We start from the raw sequence: 20,825 nt of genomic DNA on the forward strand, positions 1-20,825 counted from the left end.
GTATGTTGCCCCCCTGGTGTGACAGGTACCTGGGAGGGGTGCGAGCCTAGATCCCGCGGCTGTGTATTGAAATAAAGAGGCACAGATCATGAACTTGTTTACGATTCAACTGCAGGATTTATTCTACAGATTTGCCTCCCAGGGGCCACCAAGTGGTATTTTTAAGGAATGCCATGGAAGATGTAAGGTGTAATGGGAAAATCCTGAATCAACAGTTAAAGATATAACCAAGACCAAAAATATAACTGTATTTGTTGATGAGTGCCGACCTTTTATAAAACAAGTTTGGTCAGGATTAATTAAGAGGGGGGTTATTTTCTCCAGTCTCTTTGAGAGAGTTTGGCAGATTGTTTTAAGGTCTACATTTATAAGGGATATTGGACGATAGCTTGAGGGAAATAAAGGGTCTTTGCCTGGTTTTAGCAGGAGACTAATGTTGGCAGAATTCATATTTGATGGTAGTCTGCCATTTTCCTCGATTTCCTTCAACATTCTGTGAAATACTCATGCCAGAGTTGTCCAAAATTCTTTGTAGAATTCTGCAGAAAGCCGTCTGGACCTGGAGCCTTATTATTGGGCATACTTATCAGGGCTTCCTGGAGTTCACCTGGCATCAGTGGTGAATCCAGTGCCATTGCTTGACTGTCTAGTAATTTTGGAAGAGTTACATTGTCAAGAAACTGATCAATTTCACTTTTAGACGGGTTTATTTGTGGTGAATATGAAGTTTCATAGAAATCCCTAAAAATGATGTTTAGTCTTTCAGGGTCACATATTGTGTTCCCATATATTGTGTTTTCTTTATTTATTTTTATTTATTAAAAAGAAAAGTAAAAAAAGATTTTGTCTTCAGTTAGCAGAGCAGGTACCATGGTTTCAGGTTTTTGGTCATATGTCCACACAGTGTTACAGAATAAATATATATTCTTAGTGCTTATTTTCTGTTTATATTCATTTATGTAGGTCAGCAGATTAAAGACGCTACTTTTCAGTTAAAAAGTGTGTGAAAGATCACAAGTGATGAGCAAGACTGAAATACTGTGCAAAAACAGGAAACTGTGCAGAGGACATGACACATGTAGAGAGAAAAGTGGAACTAAGTAACACACACACGTCAAGTCAGGCCAGAAGAAGTTGTTTTGTTCGAAACTATGTGTGACATTAAAAGAATATATCATCCACACCCGGCTTAATGCTTCAGATCTGCAGAGGGTTTAGCCTCCTGCACATCCCTTTCCAGAAAGTAATGATTGAATAAAATAATTATAAATAATTGACCACACTGAGTCGTGTTTTCTCTGTCCAGTAAAAGAATAAAAGAATCGGATTTGATAACAGAGGTCTACTTGTCTTTTCTCAGCATTGTGCACACAACCTTCATGTGTTTTTCTCATTTTCTTTGATAGGTGGTATTACATAAGTCCATCATAATGCAGCTAAATGGGTCTGTGTTAGTGTGTTAAATCAATGTCAGAATGTTACAGTATATAATACTGCATATTCATCCATCGTACAGATTACTTAATTATTCTGTACTTTTCATGACACAGGTAGTATTATGGAGGTAATTAATCTTACCTTATTACATATTTATTTAATATTCATTATCTTAGAACGAACAATTGATGTTCTATATTTTTTTTAGCAATATAAATGGGATACAAACTCTTCTGCTTTATTAACCTACAAGAAATACTAAATAAAAACACAAAATTTGCATTTGCATGTGTATGTGACTTTATAATTATGGAGCCAAGTGTAATTTGTTAACTTTTTCTAACTTTAATATAACTTACAAAAGAAGTGTACGGAACAAATACCCACATAGCAAAACTGGTATGGCCCCGATCTGGCCCACACAATGTGCTTACACATGGCCCACATACCGGAAAGAATGACGGCCCTTTGGTGGCTCAGATCAGGTTTGCCAGAGGTGGCCCATTAGGCTGACGTCTGGGCCAGTTGCAGACACACTGCTGGCCCAGAACAGTTTCAGCTCTGGCCCCAGACGTCAGCCTAATGTGTACCCTAATCAAGCCATGTAATAACAACATGTGCAAAAGCAACATGACAAAACTATTGAGAGAGTGAACAGACTGATTCTTACATAGCACTTTTCTACTCTCCCGGATTACTCACAGTGCTCTATACAACATGCCACATTCACACACTTTCTCTAAACTGAGTGGTAAATGGCCTGTATTTGTATAGCGCTTTACTAGTCCCTAAGGACCCCAAAGTGCTTTACACATCCAGTCATTCACACACTGGTGATGGCAGCTACATTGTAGCCACAGCCGCCCTGGGGCGCACTGACAGAGGCGAGGCTGCCGGACACTGGCGCCACCGGGCCCTCTGACCACCACCAGTAGGCAACAGGTGAAGTGTCTTGCTCAAGGACACAACGACCGAGACTGTCCAAGCCGGGGCTCGAACCGGCAACCTTCCGATTACAAGGCGAACGCCCAACTCTTGAGCCACGATCGCCCAGTTAGTGCTTCTTGACTACAGTATTGGATAAAGTGTACACTCACAAACTTGTCAAACCTGCATTTGAAACGTTGGCCACCATAGCAGTATAGTATTGCAACATGGCATTTCGGTCTTCTTACTAAAATAGGAAAATAGGAACATAAACAGTGCCATCTACGTCAGGCCTGACCCACAGCCTGCACACAGCCGCTCATTGACACCTTCTGTATCGCTGCCTCGGCCTCTTGGCACATCTCCCTGTTGAAGCATCTGCCTCCATTCTCCTTCACTATGCTATCAGCCTTTGTCAGCAGCTCTCTGACCTCGATCTGTCTGATTGTTGCCATTAAAGACCTGATATCTCTTTCCACAGTCGTGTAGCAGTTTCTTCACAAAGTCATCAGTCTTCTATGTAACTCTCAGTTGTTTCATTTTCTGTGGAAAAGCTCTCCAACAGCTCAGTAAGCTTCAAACAGAATTCCCTTCCAAACATATTTTTTAAACCAGCTTTCTCACTCTGATTGTGTTTAAGCGTTAATATACAAGGAGATTTTTCTGTATATTCAGATATTCATTCAATGTATTTGTGGTACTTTTCACATTCAGAGTTTAATTCAATATATTCAAGGTTCACTCAATAAATTCAAGGCTCATTCCACACATTTGAGTTTTATTCAATATGAACAAGCACTTTTGAAATCATGAACCTCCCACCACTAGTAGGAGCTGTGATGCCAATGTTTAGGCTGTTATTTAATCAGTGACATCAGCAGACAGAATCTGGCAGTAGAGAGACAGAGCCAAAGATTTTTCACCTGCTGTCTTATTGATTGAATCATTTTGGAGTTTGTCAACTCTGAGTTTGTTTACCTGAAAGAAATATTAAATCATATTTGAAACAGTGGACATCTTTGGTTGCTTTTGGTCATTTCATTTCATTGCATGTGTAGAGACAAATGCTCTGCTGTGACAACCTCAAACTGGTAGATAACTATGTCATTACACTCAGTGTTTATCAGCCTTTAAAGCTCATTTTATTTGTTGAGACTTTATTCCTCCAGCATCATGCTCGTCCTCTCTTGGCTGACAAATACTTCTTTTATAAAGATAAGGGATAGAAAGGATGATCATTTTCAATTGCCTAGATAGAACAACAGGAACACATGGAAAAATAAATTTCCACAGTTTTTTTAATCATCAAGAAGAACAGCATAAAGGATATTCATATTTATTTACTATTGAATATTTATAAAATTACAACAAATGTCCAAAAATCTAATAACCAGCTGAAGCTTCTTCTATTGTTTAATATGGTACTACATGAAAATAATCAACATAAAATATACCAAAAAATTAAACTGCTTCAAAATTTTCTATAACCTGAAGAGTTACATGGCAGCAATTCATACCACACATGTCAATGACTCACAAAAGAAACAAAATGGAACGCAATCCTGAAAGTAAGAATTTATAAGATCAATTAAGAATTCTGTCTGTGATCTGTAAAATGGTCACAAATTGACCATAAAATCTATGAATTTGTATCTGATCAGTTAGAAAATCACAAGCAGTTTAATCTGGATTCTGTTGCGCTCGATTAAGTACATTCAGATCTATAAGCATCAGCACACACACTGGCATTCTCATCTCAACATTTAACTAAATGTACAGAAAATCTTTTATTCATGGAGCTCTGTCACAAAAACACAAAAAAATCCCCTTATAAAATGCTGCAGGAAGATGTTTCAGCTTCAACCAGAAGTTTTTGTATTAGTTCACTTATTTCTGTTTCATGGATTTTCTGCAGGTTTTCTTTTTCATCCTGGTGTTTTACAATCTTCATTTGATCCTCATGTTTTATCAGCAACTCTTTGATTTTTTTCACGTTTCCCCTCTTCTTGGAAAGACATTTTATCACATCTTTGATTTCTGCTTGATGCTTTTCTCTCTTTTGTTTTTCAGTGTGCTCAGCCAGAGCCTTTAACAGGTCATACTTCTCATCTTTGTCTTTAATCTTCTTCTCGTGCTCCTCCTTCTGAGCTGCAAACTCTTTGTTGTGTTTCTCTTTGAAATCATTGAACTCTTCAGCTCTCTTTCTGGCCTCATCTTCATATATCTTCTTCAGATTTTCCACATGTATTTTATAGTTTTCCTCCAGCTGATTTCGTTCTTTCTTCTCCTCTTCTCTCCTCATTTTGTCTTCTTCTTTTCTTTTCTTTTCATGTTTTTCTATTTCCTGCTGTATTTTTTCTTTCTCTTCTTTCAGTCGTTTTTCCTCCTCCTGTCGTCTCTGTTCATCTTCTTGTCTTCGTTTCTCTCGTTCTTCTCTTCGTTCTTTCTCCCAGGCTTCCTGTTTTCTCTTCATCTCTTCTCTGTTCTCTTCCAGCTTTTGGTTCACACTTTTCTTTTCCTCTTTTTCTGACTGAATTTGTTTGTCCAACATTTCAAGCTGCATTTTAAAATCCTGCCTACGTTTTTCTTCCTCCTCTTCCCATTTCCTGTTCTCTTCTTCTCTCACTTCCTGTTCTTTCTTTCTCTCCTCACGCTCCTTCTTTATATTTTCCTCCATCTCCTTGAGTTTCTGGTCTCTTTCCTGCTGTATTTTTTCTTTTTCTTCTTCCATTCTTTTTTTGATGGCTTCCTTTTCTTCCTCATGTTTTCTTTCTAGCTCCTCTCTCTCTCTCTTCATCTCTTCTTCCTTCTCCTTCAGGATTCTCTTCATTTCCTTCTTTATTGCTGCTTCAGCTTCTTCCAGCATCTCATTGGTGAAGCAGTTTCCTCCATTTTCCTTCATCATGGTGTCAATCTTTGTCATCAGCTCACTGACTTGTTGGCGGTTTTGTGTCTCAGAGTTTTCAAACACATGGTATCTTCCTCCACAGTCAGCAATCAGCTTCTTAAAGGAATCATCACATTCCCTTTCAATATAATCTTTAATGGATATTTCATCATTTTTTAGTTTATCTCCTTCAGTAAAAAGAATGATGGTGAACTTTTCTGAATTCGGCCCAAAACCTTCCTTTATGAGTTTTAATGTCTTCTTCTCCTCATCTGTGAGACGACCAATATTTAACACCAGCAGGAAGACATGTGGTCCTGGAGCCAGAAGACTGATGCATTTCACCATCTCCTCCTGAACTTCTTCATGTGACAGAGTTGAGTCAAACAGACCAGGAGTGTCGACCACAACAACAGGACGACCGTCCACCTCACCCTGTTCTTTCTGACACTGTTTGGTGACTGATTTTTGACTTGGCATGGCTTTAAACTCTCTCCTTCCTAGGATGGTGTTTCCTGATGAGCTCTTTCCATTGCCGGTCTTTCCTATCAGCACAATCCTGAGAGGCTCCGTGTTCTGCTTCTCTTCATCACCTGTAAACACATGATTTTCTTTAAATGTGAACAGTTTATAAAGTAGATGTAAGAATATAATGTAGAACATGATTAATGATTAAAAAAAAACATTCAATTACTTACGAGTGACCATATTTTTAGTTATCAGATCAATCTGGGCTCGAGCAAATGTTACAGCTGTGTAGCAGCATGGTTTGTTTGTACATCTCATCTGCTCCACAGTGTCCAACAACGTGTGGATCTGCTCTTTATCCTTGATGTTAACAATAACAGGCCTTTGTCCATAACGTTGACAGACCTCCTGGATATTTGGGTCTTTGCTTACGAAGTTAAGAACAGGTGTAGCTGTGGGATCTGAGTCCACGGTGAACAGAATCATGGTGAAGTCATTGACTCGAGAGCTGAATGTGTCCTGGATGGTCTCTAACTCTCCCTTGTCTTCATCAGTAAGGGGAGCCACAGGTAGGACCAGGATGAAGGCATGGACACCCTCAGGATCACAGAGGGAGATACACCTGAGTGATTCCTCCATCACTGCCTCCTGAGGTTTTCCATACAAGGCAGGCAGCTCCACCAGGGAAACCCAACGTCCACACACCTCTCCCTGATGTTTAACACACTCTGATGAGTTGGAGGCTGAATGAAGCTCAGTCTGACCTAAAATGGCCTTGGCTGCTAAAGTCTTCTCTGCTCGTCTCCTCCCAAACAGAACCAGGTTTAAAGGGGGTTTGATCAGGTGATTGTATTGATTTGTCATTTCCTGAATCTTCTCCATTAACGATTCATAGTTATCTTCAAACATGTTGTAGTGCCTTCCTCCACATTCTCTGAGGACTTCATTCACAGAGAAATACCTTTCATTCTCATGTGTGATGACGACCATCGAGTGTTTAAAGGCATTGTGACCAAACAGACTCAGGATGAACTTCAGAGTTGTTCTGTTCTCCTCAGTGAATTCAGAAGGTTTCACCAACAGCAGCAGAACATTTGGTCCAGGATGACAGAGACTCACACTCCTCTTCACTTCTCTTCTCATGTCCTCCTCAGACAGACTGAACATGTCTGGAGTTTTGACTACTGTCAGTAGTTTTCCTCTCCACTCTCCACAGGAGGCCACACAGTGCCTGATGGGTGATTGTCTTTGGCAGTGAAATCCTTGGTGCTCAATGATGAAGTTACCAAGTTTTGTCTTCTTATCTTCACTTTTGCCCAGCAGCACAATCCTGAACGCAGACACTGTGATACAACAGACAGGACACAATAACACAAATTAATCTAAAATCACAACACTTGGCTTGTACGAGGAGATCTCTTCAGTCCTCGGTATGCTCAGAGAACCTTTAGTATTACTCATCGATTGACTTGGTCAAATGTGATGTGATGTGAGTCACACTTAAAGATTAAAATCCAAACACCAACACAGTTCGTCATTGTGTGTGAATGTGTTAAACATTTAAGCTATTTGCACAACTGTTTGTTTAATGTCAAAGTTTAATGTTAAATTATTAAGTTTAAACAACCTCAGCTCACCGAAGTTCTGCACAAGCCTACTAATATATATTATTCATCCATTTTCTTCTTCTTATCCTTTTCAGCCTCGCAGGGGCACTGGAGCCTATCCTAGCATAATTAAAACTGTTGGATGTTCAGACCAAAAAAGGACAAAAGAATGATAACAGGATGAGCCCTGAGAAAATTTTACTTACTGTTGGACAAAGGTGTTTTTCCAGAAACTTGAGGATTGATTAGTTTTAATTTATTGGGCAATCGTGTGAAAATAAGAAATTGTAATGCTGATTATTGAATCATAGATGTTGTATATTCTGTGTATTTCATCCTTGTCAGAAGAGTTTCTCATCTTACCTGCAGCTTTAACAGCGTCAGTGATAGGAGTCTCCGTCTCCTTTTTTGGGGGGGGTTGTTGATCTTCTGATAAATTCTGTTCTGTGTCCTCAAAAGCTTCATAGCTGACATGCTCTCCATTGTTGTCCTTTGTAATTTCACCCAAATGTGTTAACAGCTCTGGAAGTTCAACGTTGCTCCTCTTCAAGTATCTGCATTTACATTTTTTTATCATTTCATTTAATGCTGGACTCTTCATGAAGTCTTCAACAGAACCTGAGCTCTCCTCTCTGGGTGCTGAGATCAGTATCAGTGAATGATCAAATGATCGATCACTGTAACCTTGAAGGACTCTGCAGAGTCTCAGTTTGTGTTCTTCTGTAAAGTTTTCAGGCTGTACAAGCAGCAGGAAGACATGAGGTCCAGGATCAGAGTGTTTTGCAAAGTCTTTTATAAACTCTGTCAGATCATGGTGGGAGGTGTCGAGAGGAGGCAGGTAGGGGGTGTTGATGACAGCAATTTTTTTGCCCTCTAGTGTACCACTAATTCTCACACACCCTTTAGTTTTACTGCTGAACACAGTATTTCCCAGTAACAGATTTCCCACTTCACTTTTCTCAGTCCAGTTGCTCCCCAGCAGAACAACCCTCAGCTCAGACACTGCGGGAAACACAAATGCAGAAAAGGTAGCTAAACACAGACATGCAGCATACTGAAGAGTGATTCCCTTTGTTTCAGTGAGGTTTAAATCCAGAGGTTTTAGTTCTAAATTCAGATATATTTTAACTTCTCACTAACACAGTTCAGTGTAACTCACTCTTTTTTGGCAGTACTTCAAGGCTGCTTCCTGTCTGGGGAGGCTGATGCTCTGTGATGTAAAGAGAAAGAAAGATAGATAGAAGGGAAAAGACAATGGATGGACTGAAATCTCCAAAAGTTGATTCTGTTCATCTGGACGTAGAGTTTTGTGGGAGAAAAGTTTCGTCATCATCCAGGTGATGTCTTCAGTCTCAGCTGACTGCAGGTTTCAATCTTATAAACATACATTTGCATAATGACTGAAACCAGCCCACTGAAGGAACAATGGGCTGGGAGGTCAGTCCCTTAATCTTAATTATGCAAATTCTCATGACCATTGATCAACAATCACTGATCAATGCCCACTGCTCAATCTCCATGAGTCCCATTCACAGAGAGTTGGGGAATGGCTGCAATCACAGCATTGTAAGATGGTGACAGATGGACCCTCAGGCCCCTCCCCATTCAGAGATGGTCTTTCCCTTTCCACGTAAATGGCCTCCTTGACTCCGCCCTCAAACCAGCGTTCCTCCCTGTCCAGGATGTTACATCCTCATCCTTGAAGGAGTGTCCACTGGCCTGTAGGTGTAGATAGACTGCAGAGTCCTGGCCTGACGAGGTGGCTCTGCTGTGTTGTAGCCAGAGGTTGTTTGGTTTCCCCGATGTATAAATCCTGCCAATCCTCCTGCACTTAACAGCGTACACTATGTTACTGTTTGTGTCGGGGGACCCGATACTTGGGGTGGAACAATTTTTGGTGCAGCGTGTTTTGGGGTTTAAAAGCCACAGAGACCCGCTGTTTAGAAAAAATGTGTCTCAACTGCTCCGATACTCCTGACACGTACAGGATCACTACAGGTTCTTGCTTGGGCAGCGGTTGTCCTTCTCTCCTGGATCGGCTGGAGCTTTCTTTAGGAGCCTTTCCAGCTTTGACAAAAGTCCAGCTGGGATAACCATAAGACCATCTCTGAATGGAGGAGGGGCCTGAGGGTACATCTGTCACCATCTTACAATGCTGTGATTGCAGCTATTCCCCAACTCTCTGTGAATGGGACTCATGGTCATTGATCAGTGGTTGTTGATTAACGGTCATGAGAATTAGCATAATTAAGATTAAGGAACTGATCTCCCAGCCCATTGTTCCTTCAGTGGGCTGGTTTCAGTCATTATGTAAATGTCCTGTTTATAAGATTGAAACCCGCAGTCAGCTGAGACTGAAGACGTCACCTGGATGATGATGAAACGTTTCTCCCACAAAACGCTGCGTCCAGATGAACAGAATCAACTTCTGGAGATTTACTTTCCTGGATGATAGAGAATGCATCAAGACAATGGACTGAAATGATTTTTTTGGAATTTTTGGGATGTTAGTAAAGCATAAGAAAGCACATTTCTTAAGGTATTTAAATTATTGTATTAAAAAACATTGTCGAAACAAATAATTTTATTAGGTATCATGTTACTTAATAAACACGTTGTGCTGTTCGTCCCATAAAAAGACTCAAACATAAATTAAGTGGCGTATTATGATGCTTTAGATTATTTTCTTTCACAAAAACAGAGATATTACAACATCACACACTTTTATCTACAGAAAGGGAGATGCAGTCATTTATTAGCATTAGTTATAAATTCTGATTGAACTCACCAGTTACTGTAGTTGCCGAGGTCACACTGTGGGAAATATGAGTTACTACACAAACAACTGCAAGAAGATAAAATCAGAGAAAATAAGGCACAAGTGCATAATACAAGTAGGTACTAACCAGCTGGTACAGTAGACAATTGAAAATAATAGGAGAAAAATATTATCATGAGTGTCTTACTGATAATTATAATTAATAATTCACAGTTCTAAGGACCATGCTGCTCATTGTGCTTTTAGTGCATAGTGCTGAATAGAGAATTGGTGAAGGGACAACTATGTAGGCATGTGTGACAGATCTTTAATTATTACAAAATTAAAATTACTAAAAATGCAGATCGAAAATTGTTAGTGTTGGGATTCAGAGATTCTTTTATTGATACCATATAATTTGCCTTATGAAGAATGTATTAATAACATGTTTCACAGTATCATTTATCAGTAATATTTCTTACAGGGTTTATATTGCATTGAATATGTCTGTCATCACATTGACCTTTCTATTTTTACAGGTTGAGTTCATTTTATACACAATGCATAAATGTGCTTGGTTAAGAGTTGATGTTCCATTCTAGAAGGTTTTAAGCTTCACTGGTGAGAGTGTCCAGATGATACATGCTGAGGGGAGATGAGAACATAGCAGGTTAATTGCATGCATGCTTACGATACACATATTAATCTAGTAGCAGGTCTGAGTGAAGGCCTAAGCGTCTTCTACTTCAGTTTGAGACTGGCTGCAAAAGTACTCTACTTAGTGATTAATGACGAGGGTCCAATTATTAGCTCTCAGAGATGCTAAGACCTGATGTTATTACCCTAAAAGGCAAGTAATGTAGAAAAGAGAAGTTATATGTCGGTTTATAGAAGTGTACGTGATGTACCCTTGTCTGCACGAGTTGAACTTTTGCCCGTCTGTCACCATGTATTTTTGAACTGTATTGACGTAGGTGTGATATTTTACCCTATAAAACCAGAACCCATTGTATTCTTGTCAGAGCAACACATTCCGTATGCTGACGGTTGGTTGTTCTCCTGTGACAATAAAACTCATCGTTTGATTGCACTTTTCCGGAGCCTCCGTTGTTTGTTGTCTGGTCTAAAGTTGATCGATCTCGCAGCATTAGTCAAAAAGTTGTAATAATTTTGACTAACACAGATAGAAGCTGGAGGAGGTAGCTTGGGAGAGGGAGGTCTGGGCTTCTCTGCTTGGGCTCCTGCCCCTGCGATCCAGCCCCAGATAAGCAGAAGAAAATGGATGGACAGTCTGTTACTGTTCTTATTATCTTGGAGCAACTGTAACTACATAATTAGGGATTAGTTAAATATTCTGATCGTGATTCTGATTCTTCTCAGTAAACGTTCGGTTTATGTCAGAGGGGCTCAACAGTAGCTAATGATGAACCCTGGTTTAGGACAAACTTGGTAGTTATGTTATTGTGTTAAAGGAAACCACACTTCAACCATTAAGATGGAGGCTTACAGTTTTTACCGAATGCCTAAACCCTAACTGTGATTCCTGTAGCACAATCTCTAAAACTATTCAGACTTATAGCAAAACCACTCACTGAGTTTGCAAAACTAAAAGCACAAAAACTGCTTTGCACTCAGTTTGCAATTTTGTAACACACACTTTGCAAGACTGTAGGCACAATTCACTGCACAACACTCAATTTCCAAATTTCCAACACACTCCTAGCAAAAGTATACACATGTATGGCTATCATTAACACTAATTTGCCAACTGTCTGGCACACTTTCACATGTGAAAACTGTTTTAGATAATTAGTTCACTTTGCAATCAGCCTAAGCACTATAATACAGGTAAGCTGTGTGTGCGGAGTACAATGGTGGGAGCAGAAAGAGTGAGAAGTAGAGGAGGCCGAGGAAGAGGACGTGGACGTGAAGAAGTAGGATGAAGAGGACGACAAGGACAAGGAGGAGCAAGAGGAAGACGAGGAGGGGGCAGAGGAAGCATGTTCACTGCAGACCACGTAACCCATATAGTCATTATGGCGATTGCAAATAATCCTATACTTGGAAATAAACACTTGTGTTTGTTTTGATGTACTTGAAGTTTGGATCCCTCTATGCTTATGGATCTATGACAGAAGTATGAGCTCAAACTGACATAGCCTACCTTGTGCACAGAGAAAGCAAAAGCCAGATGTGTTTTGTATTCATACCATCAGTGTGCAGTTGGCGCATTGTGTGCTTAGTAGATGATGGCTTGTGTGTACTGTTTGATACGGAAACACCATTTTTACGAAGGTGTGAAGAGTTAATCTAGCTGTGTTTGCTTTTGCAAGAGAACTACAATGTTTTGATGATTGGGTGACAGGTTTTCTTATTTGTGTGAAGAGTTTTGCAAAATTAGCCAATAGTTGCAAAAAATGGGCTTAAGCAATCAGACAAAACTGTAAATCCAAGGTGCTGTGGTAGAGGCCCCTAGAAGAAGGGGAAGTTTTTTTTTCCATTTTACCACAAAGATTTCAACATATTCTGTGGGCACATCAAAGTCAGCAGCTTCAAGTAGAGAAACTGTGGTTACATGTAATTTGTACCACTTGGTCCTGATCACAATACATCTTTATAAATACTTTAGACTTTGGAACAGTGAAATTATTGATCATATCAAACTGATTCATTAGTAGGTCATTAGCAAGACTCTGTAGAACTTGTCTGCATGCTGAGGTGGGAACCCCTAACCCTACTCAAGTAAATTTAAATAAATGTGAGTGCTATAACGCATCCACGTGCAAAGACTTTTGGGGCCTTTATTGATAATAAGACAAAAACCATGTAAATGTAACTTTCTGTTATGTACGTTTTTCTTCCTAAATAAAAAACACTTATTATTGTTGCAAAAAGAAACTGGAGACGCCTCATTTTAAAACAAACTGACAATCAGAGGATCAAATTTGACATTAAACTGTACAAATCCGTTGTTTTCGGGCTTTTTCCTGTATTTCTGCTTCAAACGGTTAAAATACTTTTCCCGAGTTATTTAAAGTTGACGGTGTGTGTCTGAACGAACAGGAAGCTGTTTCCAGCGCCGTCAGCCAAATTACCGTGACATCAGTGTGTCGATATAAATTTGACTCACCTAACGACGATCAGTAATTTATCAGTGGTTGCTGGTTGATCAGTCAGTAATGTCAACACCGAAGCTTCGTGTGGTTTAATGAGCAGCTCAGCAGCAGATTATTAAAGGATCTGAAAATATTTCATCGTCAGCCGAGTAACTGTTTTGCTGCAAAACGCCCAACCGAATAAAAGCGAAAGCGTTTAAAATGTTCCACCCCAAAAGGTGGAGACTGCTGCGCCCCCCTCCCCCCCTTAAAGATGTAACAGTGTGAACGAGGTAGTTTCGATTTTAAAATGGAACTTGTGTGAGTTTTATTTCATTTATATTTTGTCACAGAAGTTGTGATCTATTTAAATTTAAGTGTGATTAGTGGAGGAGACTTCACAGTCTGACCTGCTGAGCAGCCTCCTGCAGACGGAGTCTCAGAGTGAGTCTGTCTCCATGTGGTGTTTACAGAGAATACTTACGTTATGTTCACGTTCAATAATAAAACATATTCTGGGCAAACTGGAGACAAATCTCTGCCTCTTCTATCTGCTGCTCTCTAAGGAAATCTTTATTAAAACCATCTTCTTACAGTCTGTCTGTCACGTTTGAGTTAATGAGCAGACAAATAATAATGAAAATATCAAATAATTAGTTGATTTATTTCCCATGAAATATTTGTTAAAGTCAAAACAAATTCAGTGTTAAGAAATTATTTGAAGTGCCTCAACGCTATGCTTTATATTAATTAAAGCGCCATATAATTATATAGTGTAGTATTGAATGGACGCGGCCCCTGATATTAAAAGCATTACTACGCGTCCTTTAGTGATAGAAATGTAGGAGACCCTCGCCCACGCTTCTCTGTAGAAGTTGATAACAGGAAACCATCTGTCAGTGGAAATTTACTAGAAGGAAGTCAGGCAAGGTCGCAGCCTCGCCGGAGCTGAGAAAAGATGTGTTGCAGCTAATAGACAATAACCTATGAGTACGCTATGCAACGTGACTACTGAATGCTTGTGTAATACTGTTGTTTAGAGTAGAGTGGGGACAGCCTGTAATAAAACTGTCATTTCGAGATTCGCGGCAGCGTGTCATGCAGGACGCATCTCCCTTCTAGAAGACTTTTGTAAGAAGATAAAGTGTGAAATGGTCTACTGAGCAGAGGAGGAGCCAGACATTTGAAACACCCGGGGCTTAGCCCTAAAGGGTAGTATGCATGTGGGATTTTTTTTTTTTTTTTGAGGGGGGGGGGGGTGTAGAAATGACTGAAAGATTAATTGGCTCTGTTTTGAGTTTTGTTCAAAAAAGAATGACTTCATATAGGGAAATATATATATCACACATGCAGGACACCTTAAACTAGTTTTTTAATTGAGCAGCAAGACAGAACAAAGTCAGGGCTGCATCAAGACACGAGGACTAAACCCCAATTCAACCAGACCCAGAACTGATCCAGAATTAAAACAGGACTACAACAGTTCAAAAGCAGGATTACTGAGGACTTAACCAAGACATAACCACAATCAGAACTAGATGATAGTAGCACTAAAAATCATCATAGACCTGCACTACACTTATTTATTTAATTCTACCAAAGTACAATATTTAGATTGAGAAAAGTTTATATAATTATTTAGCCTTGTTGTGCAAACAAGCCTGCAGAACTTAATAAATATAGAATTTGAAAAATAGCAAACCTAAAAAGAAACACTAGGTACGAGATACATGAGTACCTATGATACGGTGATACTTTTAGTAAGCAACCATTTGACTAACATGTGTGTCTCACCTGCTCTTGTTCATCTCTGTTCTGTCCTCATTCTCCATCTCCCTCTCTGTTCCTCTCTCTCCCTCTGTGTGCTGACAATCATCAAATATACAGTTGAAACCAGATATTTACAAACTCTTCAGATCAAAACACAAACACTTTTTTAATTGTAACATCAAATCAGACTAAATGTTTATTTTTTTAGATTGATAAATATAAAAACATATTTGTTAACTTTAAGAGTAAAGAGAGAAACTGTCTGTGTTTTTTAATTGCAAATGGCACCAAATTGTATTCAAACTGAGCCACACTTATGGAGCTCCACAGTTCTTTTCCTGGTGTTTTGGTTGACATCTCTTGATTTTCCCATGTCAAAGAAACAGGCTCTGTGTTTTGCCTTATATGCATCCACAGCTGTGCCACCAATTTACTCACATGGACTCTACTAACCTATCAGAAGCTTCTTCAGCTCAGAATGGAATCGTCTGGAGTTTTCTTATTAATTAACAATAAACTTAGTGTATATGTACTCCTAAATTTAATGAAAGTGATAAAAAATAGACAGCTCTGTCTCTCTTTATTCTGACATTTAACTAATTCAAAATATATTTCAATATTTATCTAAAACAAAAGTTTACTCTAAATTGATGTTGTACAGTAAAAATGTTTTATGTTTTCTCCCTAAAGTGTAAATATCTGGTTACAAATGTGAATATCCTGCTGTGTACTGAAATCCCTCTTGTTTTGCATAGAAATATACTGAACAACATAGTAAGCATAATATATAAAATAACATTTACCTGAGTTTTTCTTTGAAAGAACCCTCTAATGTCCATTCTTATATTTCAGTACATAACTGAAACCGAATTAGTCGGGGAGGGTAAGAACTGAAAATATGAAATAAACACACGTAAGCTAAGACTCTCTAAAAAATAGCATTTGTTCGGCTTTTCATTTCGCCATTTGTTGATTCACTTGAAGAGCAAGTAAAATAATATTGGTCAAGTGATCAGTTTCATATCAATCTTTCGTGATGCACCGTCATATTTACATTATTTGTACGGTACGAATGATTTTCTTTGGTACCTGGTCAAACTTAAGCTCTCCTTAGTATGGCTGGCTCCGTCTCTCCAACAGCGCACTCACGGGCAGCAGCTGCCCCGCCCCCTCGCTCAGTCGCTTAGTGCCTGAGCTTGGATCATACCAATATCAGGGGGGGATTCACGCACAGTCGTAAATTCCCACAGTGTGCACTATGTGCTTCGAATATTGTGTGTACTTTTTGTTTTATACAGTTGTCAGCCAGGCATCTAACTATGAAAAAATTACACTCCAAAATACCCCGGGCTTCTGACAAAACAACCCGGGCTTAAGCCCTGTAAGCCACCCCCACGCTCCGCCCCTGCTACTGAGCAGTGTTTTGTCTTCCATCGGATGCCTCTGAGGAATCAAAAGAACTCGGTGAAGTGTTGATTAATTAATATTAAAGAAGAAGACTACCATCTAAAATCATTACTGTCTTTATGCATGTGTATAATATTGTTATTATAATAATTATTATTATTATTATAACACATTTTATTTATAGACACATTTAAAGACCCTCAAGGTCACCTTACATTACTACAACAAAATAAAAAGTAAGTAAGTAAGTAAAATATATTTATACAGCACATTTCACAGATAAAAATCACAAAGTGCTTCACAATAAAACCAGGAATATAAATAAAATAATATAAAACAGTGAAAAAAACAATTAATTAAAAGCTTGTTTGTATAAAAATGTCTTCAGCTGCTTTTTAAAGGAGTCCATGGAGTTTAGACAGCGTAAAGACAACGACAGGGAGTTCCACAGCCTTGCTGCCTGAAAAGCCCGATCCCCACATGTTTTAAACCCAGTATGTGGGACCACCAGTAACCTCTGACCTGAAGACCTAAGTGCTCGGAAGAGGCATGAGGTTTCAACAGGTCAGAGATATACTGGGGAGCTTCATGAAAAAGCATGAATCATCTCAAGTTCTGCCTTTGACACCAGCAGTCTGAGTTTAGAAATGTTTCTTAGATGATAAAAACAGCTCTGGACAAGTTGTTTCTCCAGAGACATTGAACTGTCAAATATAACACCTACGTTTCTGAGACTCGACTGAAATGAAGGGTCTAAAAAACTGATATGCTGCCTAATTTCTGAGAGCATGTGATCAGGTGCAATAATCAAGGTTTCTGTTTTATGGTAAATGGCCTGTATTTATATAGTGCTTTACTAGTCCCTAAGGACCCCAAAGCGCTTTACACATCCAGTCATCCACCCATTCACACACACATTCACACACTATTTATCTGCATTTAACTGAAGGAAATTGTCATTTAACCATTGTTTGATTTCTGACTGACAATTATTTAAACACGACAATTTATAAAACTCAGAAGTTTTGAAAGAACAGTACAACTGAGTGTCATCAGCATAGAGATGATCTGGTGGTGGTCAGAGGGCCCGGTGGCGCCAGTGTCCGGCAGCCTCGCCTCCGTCAATGCGCCCAGGGTGGCTGTGGCTACAATGTAGCTGCCATCACCAGTGTGTGAATGTGTGGATGACTGAATGCAGTGTAAAGTGCTTTGGCGTCCATAGGGACCAAGTAAAGCGCTATACAAATACAGGCCATTTACCATACTGGCCTGTAACGGTTTGGAAGAGATGGGTTCAAATTTGGTTTCTTTTATATTGGGTCAACAATAGCTTGTTTAAAATAGCTGGAAACTGAGCCAGTATAAAGAGAAGTATTAATTATTTTCAGAATAAAGGGGCCAATAGAGTCAAACACACTAAAGAAAAATGATGGAGGAAGTACATGAAGGTGGCTTGAAGTCAGTTTCATATGACCAAGCAGAGTGATGGGTTTAGATTTTATTATTGTCAATTGTATTAGGAAATATTTAACCATATATGCTTGGAGGTGTATAATCAATTGTGTAGTGATAGGAGGTGTGATCTTTAGCATCCCAGGAATGCACACCTACATCCTGGGAGCATGGGAGAGGTCGTACCTTGTTTTATTGTTTTACGGTAGGATTAACGTAGCTGTGTCAGTTTTAGTCTAAGTGCTTTTTTACATATAGATGAACTGTTGGATTTTCCAGACCAGCAGGTTGAGGGAAGTCGTTTATGGGGTCACACTCTGACCCCACACACACACACACACACACACACACACACACACACACACACACACACACACACACAGTATTCTTTGTTCACATGTATACCTATGTAAGATGTTATATGTTAATGAACCTATGCATATTCATGTAACCACAATAAAAGGAGTGCTATGGGGAACCTGGCTGAGAGTCTGACGGAGGTCAAGTGGTGGAACGACACTTGGCTCCAGGCAGGTCTCCCTCATGCATGAGTAACATGAAGAACTTTGGTGACTTGTGTCTTGCTTCTTACTGTGTAGCAAATTGTCCTTAACGTTCCAGCGAATAGGTTTATGCTACAAACCCACTGATGTCTTGTAAGGTAACAGGAGTAAAAGAGGAGCAGATATCAGAAGTAAGCAATGTGTCGGTGTGATACTGAGAGGATGATGGAGAAATATCTGACGTGATGGCAGCGACTTTATTAACAAAATAGTTAAAAAATTCATTACAATCAGATTTGGTGTAGATTGGTACATGAGGAATATCAGGAGAGACAACATTCCTAATTGTATCAAACAACACTTTGATTGCCAAAATATTCGCTTCTGGCATTTTTTATCATGTCGTTAAGTGAGGAAATTGATTCCTTGAGATGTACCCTGTGAACCTCAAGCTTGAAAGCCTTCCATAAACGTTCGAATTTGCGACAATATCTCCTAAAATTTCGAATATCTTTATTTATCCAGGGACAGAACTTTGAACAATGGACAACATTTAGTTTCAGAGGTGCCGCTGTATCTAAAATAGATTTACATTGATTGTTAAAAGACAAAATTAGTGAATCCACGTCATTATGAGCCATGCAACGGTCGAACATGGCAGAGAACCTTCTAGCAGCATCCTGGGTTATAATCCGCCTTTGAATCATCAGTTTAGGAGGTGAAGGATCCACGTAAAATGACAAATTAAAAAATATGCAGCTATGGTCACTCACATGGACATCTTCCACACATACATCATGTATATTTAAATCCAGGGAGAAAACAAGATCAGTGTGTGGCCCTTTGTATGTGTGGGGCCAGAAACTGCTGCTTAAAGTTAAAAGACTCAGTGATAACACTGAGCTCAGCAGCAATATGAAGGTTTAAGTCTCCCAATATTACAACCTTCTACAGTTTAATGATCGATGTCAGAAGGTTGTTAAATTCAGTTAAAAAGACCCCAGCAGGTCCAGGAGGTCGATAGATTAAAATACAGTAAAAGGTGTTCAGAGAACCGACCTTAGTCATCTGTGACTGAAATGAGTAAAAGGAGTCTGGGTTCATCAGTCTGCATGTGAGGCTGTCCCAGCAAGTCCTCCACCTGAAAGACACGGAGTTCCAATGACAGAGCAGCCAGCGGGCAGATTTCATTCAAGTGGACATAATCCTTATTTTGCTGCCATGTCTCAGTCAGACACAAAAAAAGGTAAAAAAAAAAAAGTAAATGAAAATTAAAAATCAGGGAGTAGGAGGACAGAAGGAGGAGTGCTGTGATCGTAAAAAGAATTAGATTAAAATGTAAACATTACCATTAGATAACATCTATATTTCGTTGTGATAGAAGAGAATTTTGAGATGACGTTTGTAACTGACATGTCCTAATATGTTATCAGATATTTATCATTGTGTCAACTTGTCGTCATGATTATTTATTGGTTGTCAATTTGTATCTGCCTGCACAAGAACTGATTTTGACATGATTCACAAAATACCAACGTTGAATGATGGTAAACAAAACAATCAAGTCATAAAATCATAAACATATCTTCACTGGTTTTAACAGAAATACAGCTCCAATTTGTCTTTGCTGCTGTCACGTCATGAGCTTTGACTGTATTCACCTGAGGGGCTGAGCTTTTTGTTCATTTCAGCTGCATCTTTATCACTATGATCACTCATAAACTGGGACACAAACTTAGGACCCTGGGACTATCCACTACCCACAGACCATCACCCGTCAGAACCGGCACCAAAAACTCATGAACCCTGGTCCTGATGACACCACTACAGTGGGACTGATCACCAGTGATGATAAAAATCCTCACTTCCCATAAATGGTGAAGAGGTGGAGACTATGAAGAACATCAAATATCTGGGTGTTCACATTACCAACAATCTCACATGGTCAGTGAACATATCACAGCTGGTGAGGAAGCACAGCAGCGACTGTTCTTCCTGAGGAAGCTGAAGCTGGCCCGACTGTGCTCTCAGCTCCAGGCGAAGCACAATAGCGAGCATCCTGTCAGTGAGTCACTGTGTGTGCTGACGCCTCAAACAGAAACAGAGACAACACACGCTTCAGGGAAGAGAGACCGGACCAACCACACCCGGACAAACAGACTAAAGAACAACAAACACACACATCCAGAGAACCAAGAATTCCTATACATCTTTTATTTCTACTATTTTGGTGCCTTTAAAAAACAAAAAGCTGCTTTTACCCCTTGCTGTTGGTTGATACTCACCAAACAAACTTTTGGTCTGGTTTTAAAAGGCATGCAGTCCTCTGTGACTTAAACAGTGCAGTTATACTCTGCATTTTGAGATCGGACGCTTCAGTAAACGTTTCCTAGCTATGTGCTTTATATCTCACACACTCTCCGTTATTCTCCTTAAAAATCTGAACCAGGCGTGTGAAGAGCTCTCGAGGTTCGAGGTTTTTCCTCCACAAATATCTATAGCTGCACATTTTGA

The 20,825-nt window shown here is 39.4% G+C and overlaps 1 protein-coding gene across 1 annotated transcript; it reads right to left on the minus strand.

Annotated features, from left to right (window-relative positions):
* Window positions 1–3,618: 3,618 nt before the first annotated feature.
* On the minus strand, window positions 3,619–8,609 carry LOC308404205 (uncharacterized protein). Its single transcript, XM_080894118.1, has 4 exons — window positions 8,486–8,609; window positions 7,690–8,328; window positions 5,950–7,062; window positions 3,619–5,844 (listed from the first exon to the last, which is right to left on the minus strand). Coding segments are annotated over exons 1-4 (3,405 nt in total). The 5' UTR covers window positions 8,487–8,609; the 3' UTR covers window positions 3,619–4,192.
* Between the last annotated feature and the right edge of the window lie 12,216 nt (window positions 8,610–20,825).

Source organism: Rhamphochromis sp. 'chilingali', assembly GCF_963969265.1.
Source record: "Rhamphochromis sp. 'chilingali' genome assembly, chromosome: 10".
NCBI classification, from domain to species: domain Eukaryota; kingdom Metazoa; phylum Chordata; class Actinopteri; order Cichliformes; family Cichlidae; genus Rhamphochromis; species Rhamphochromis sp. 'chilingali'.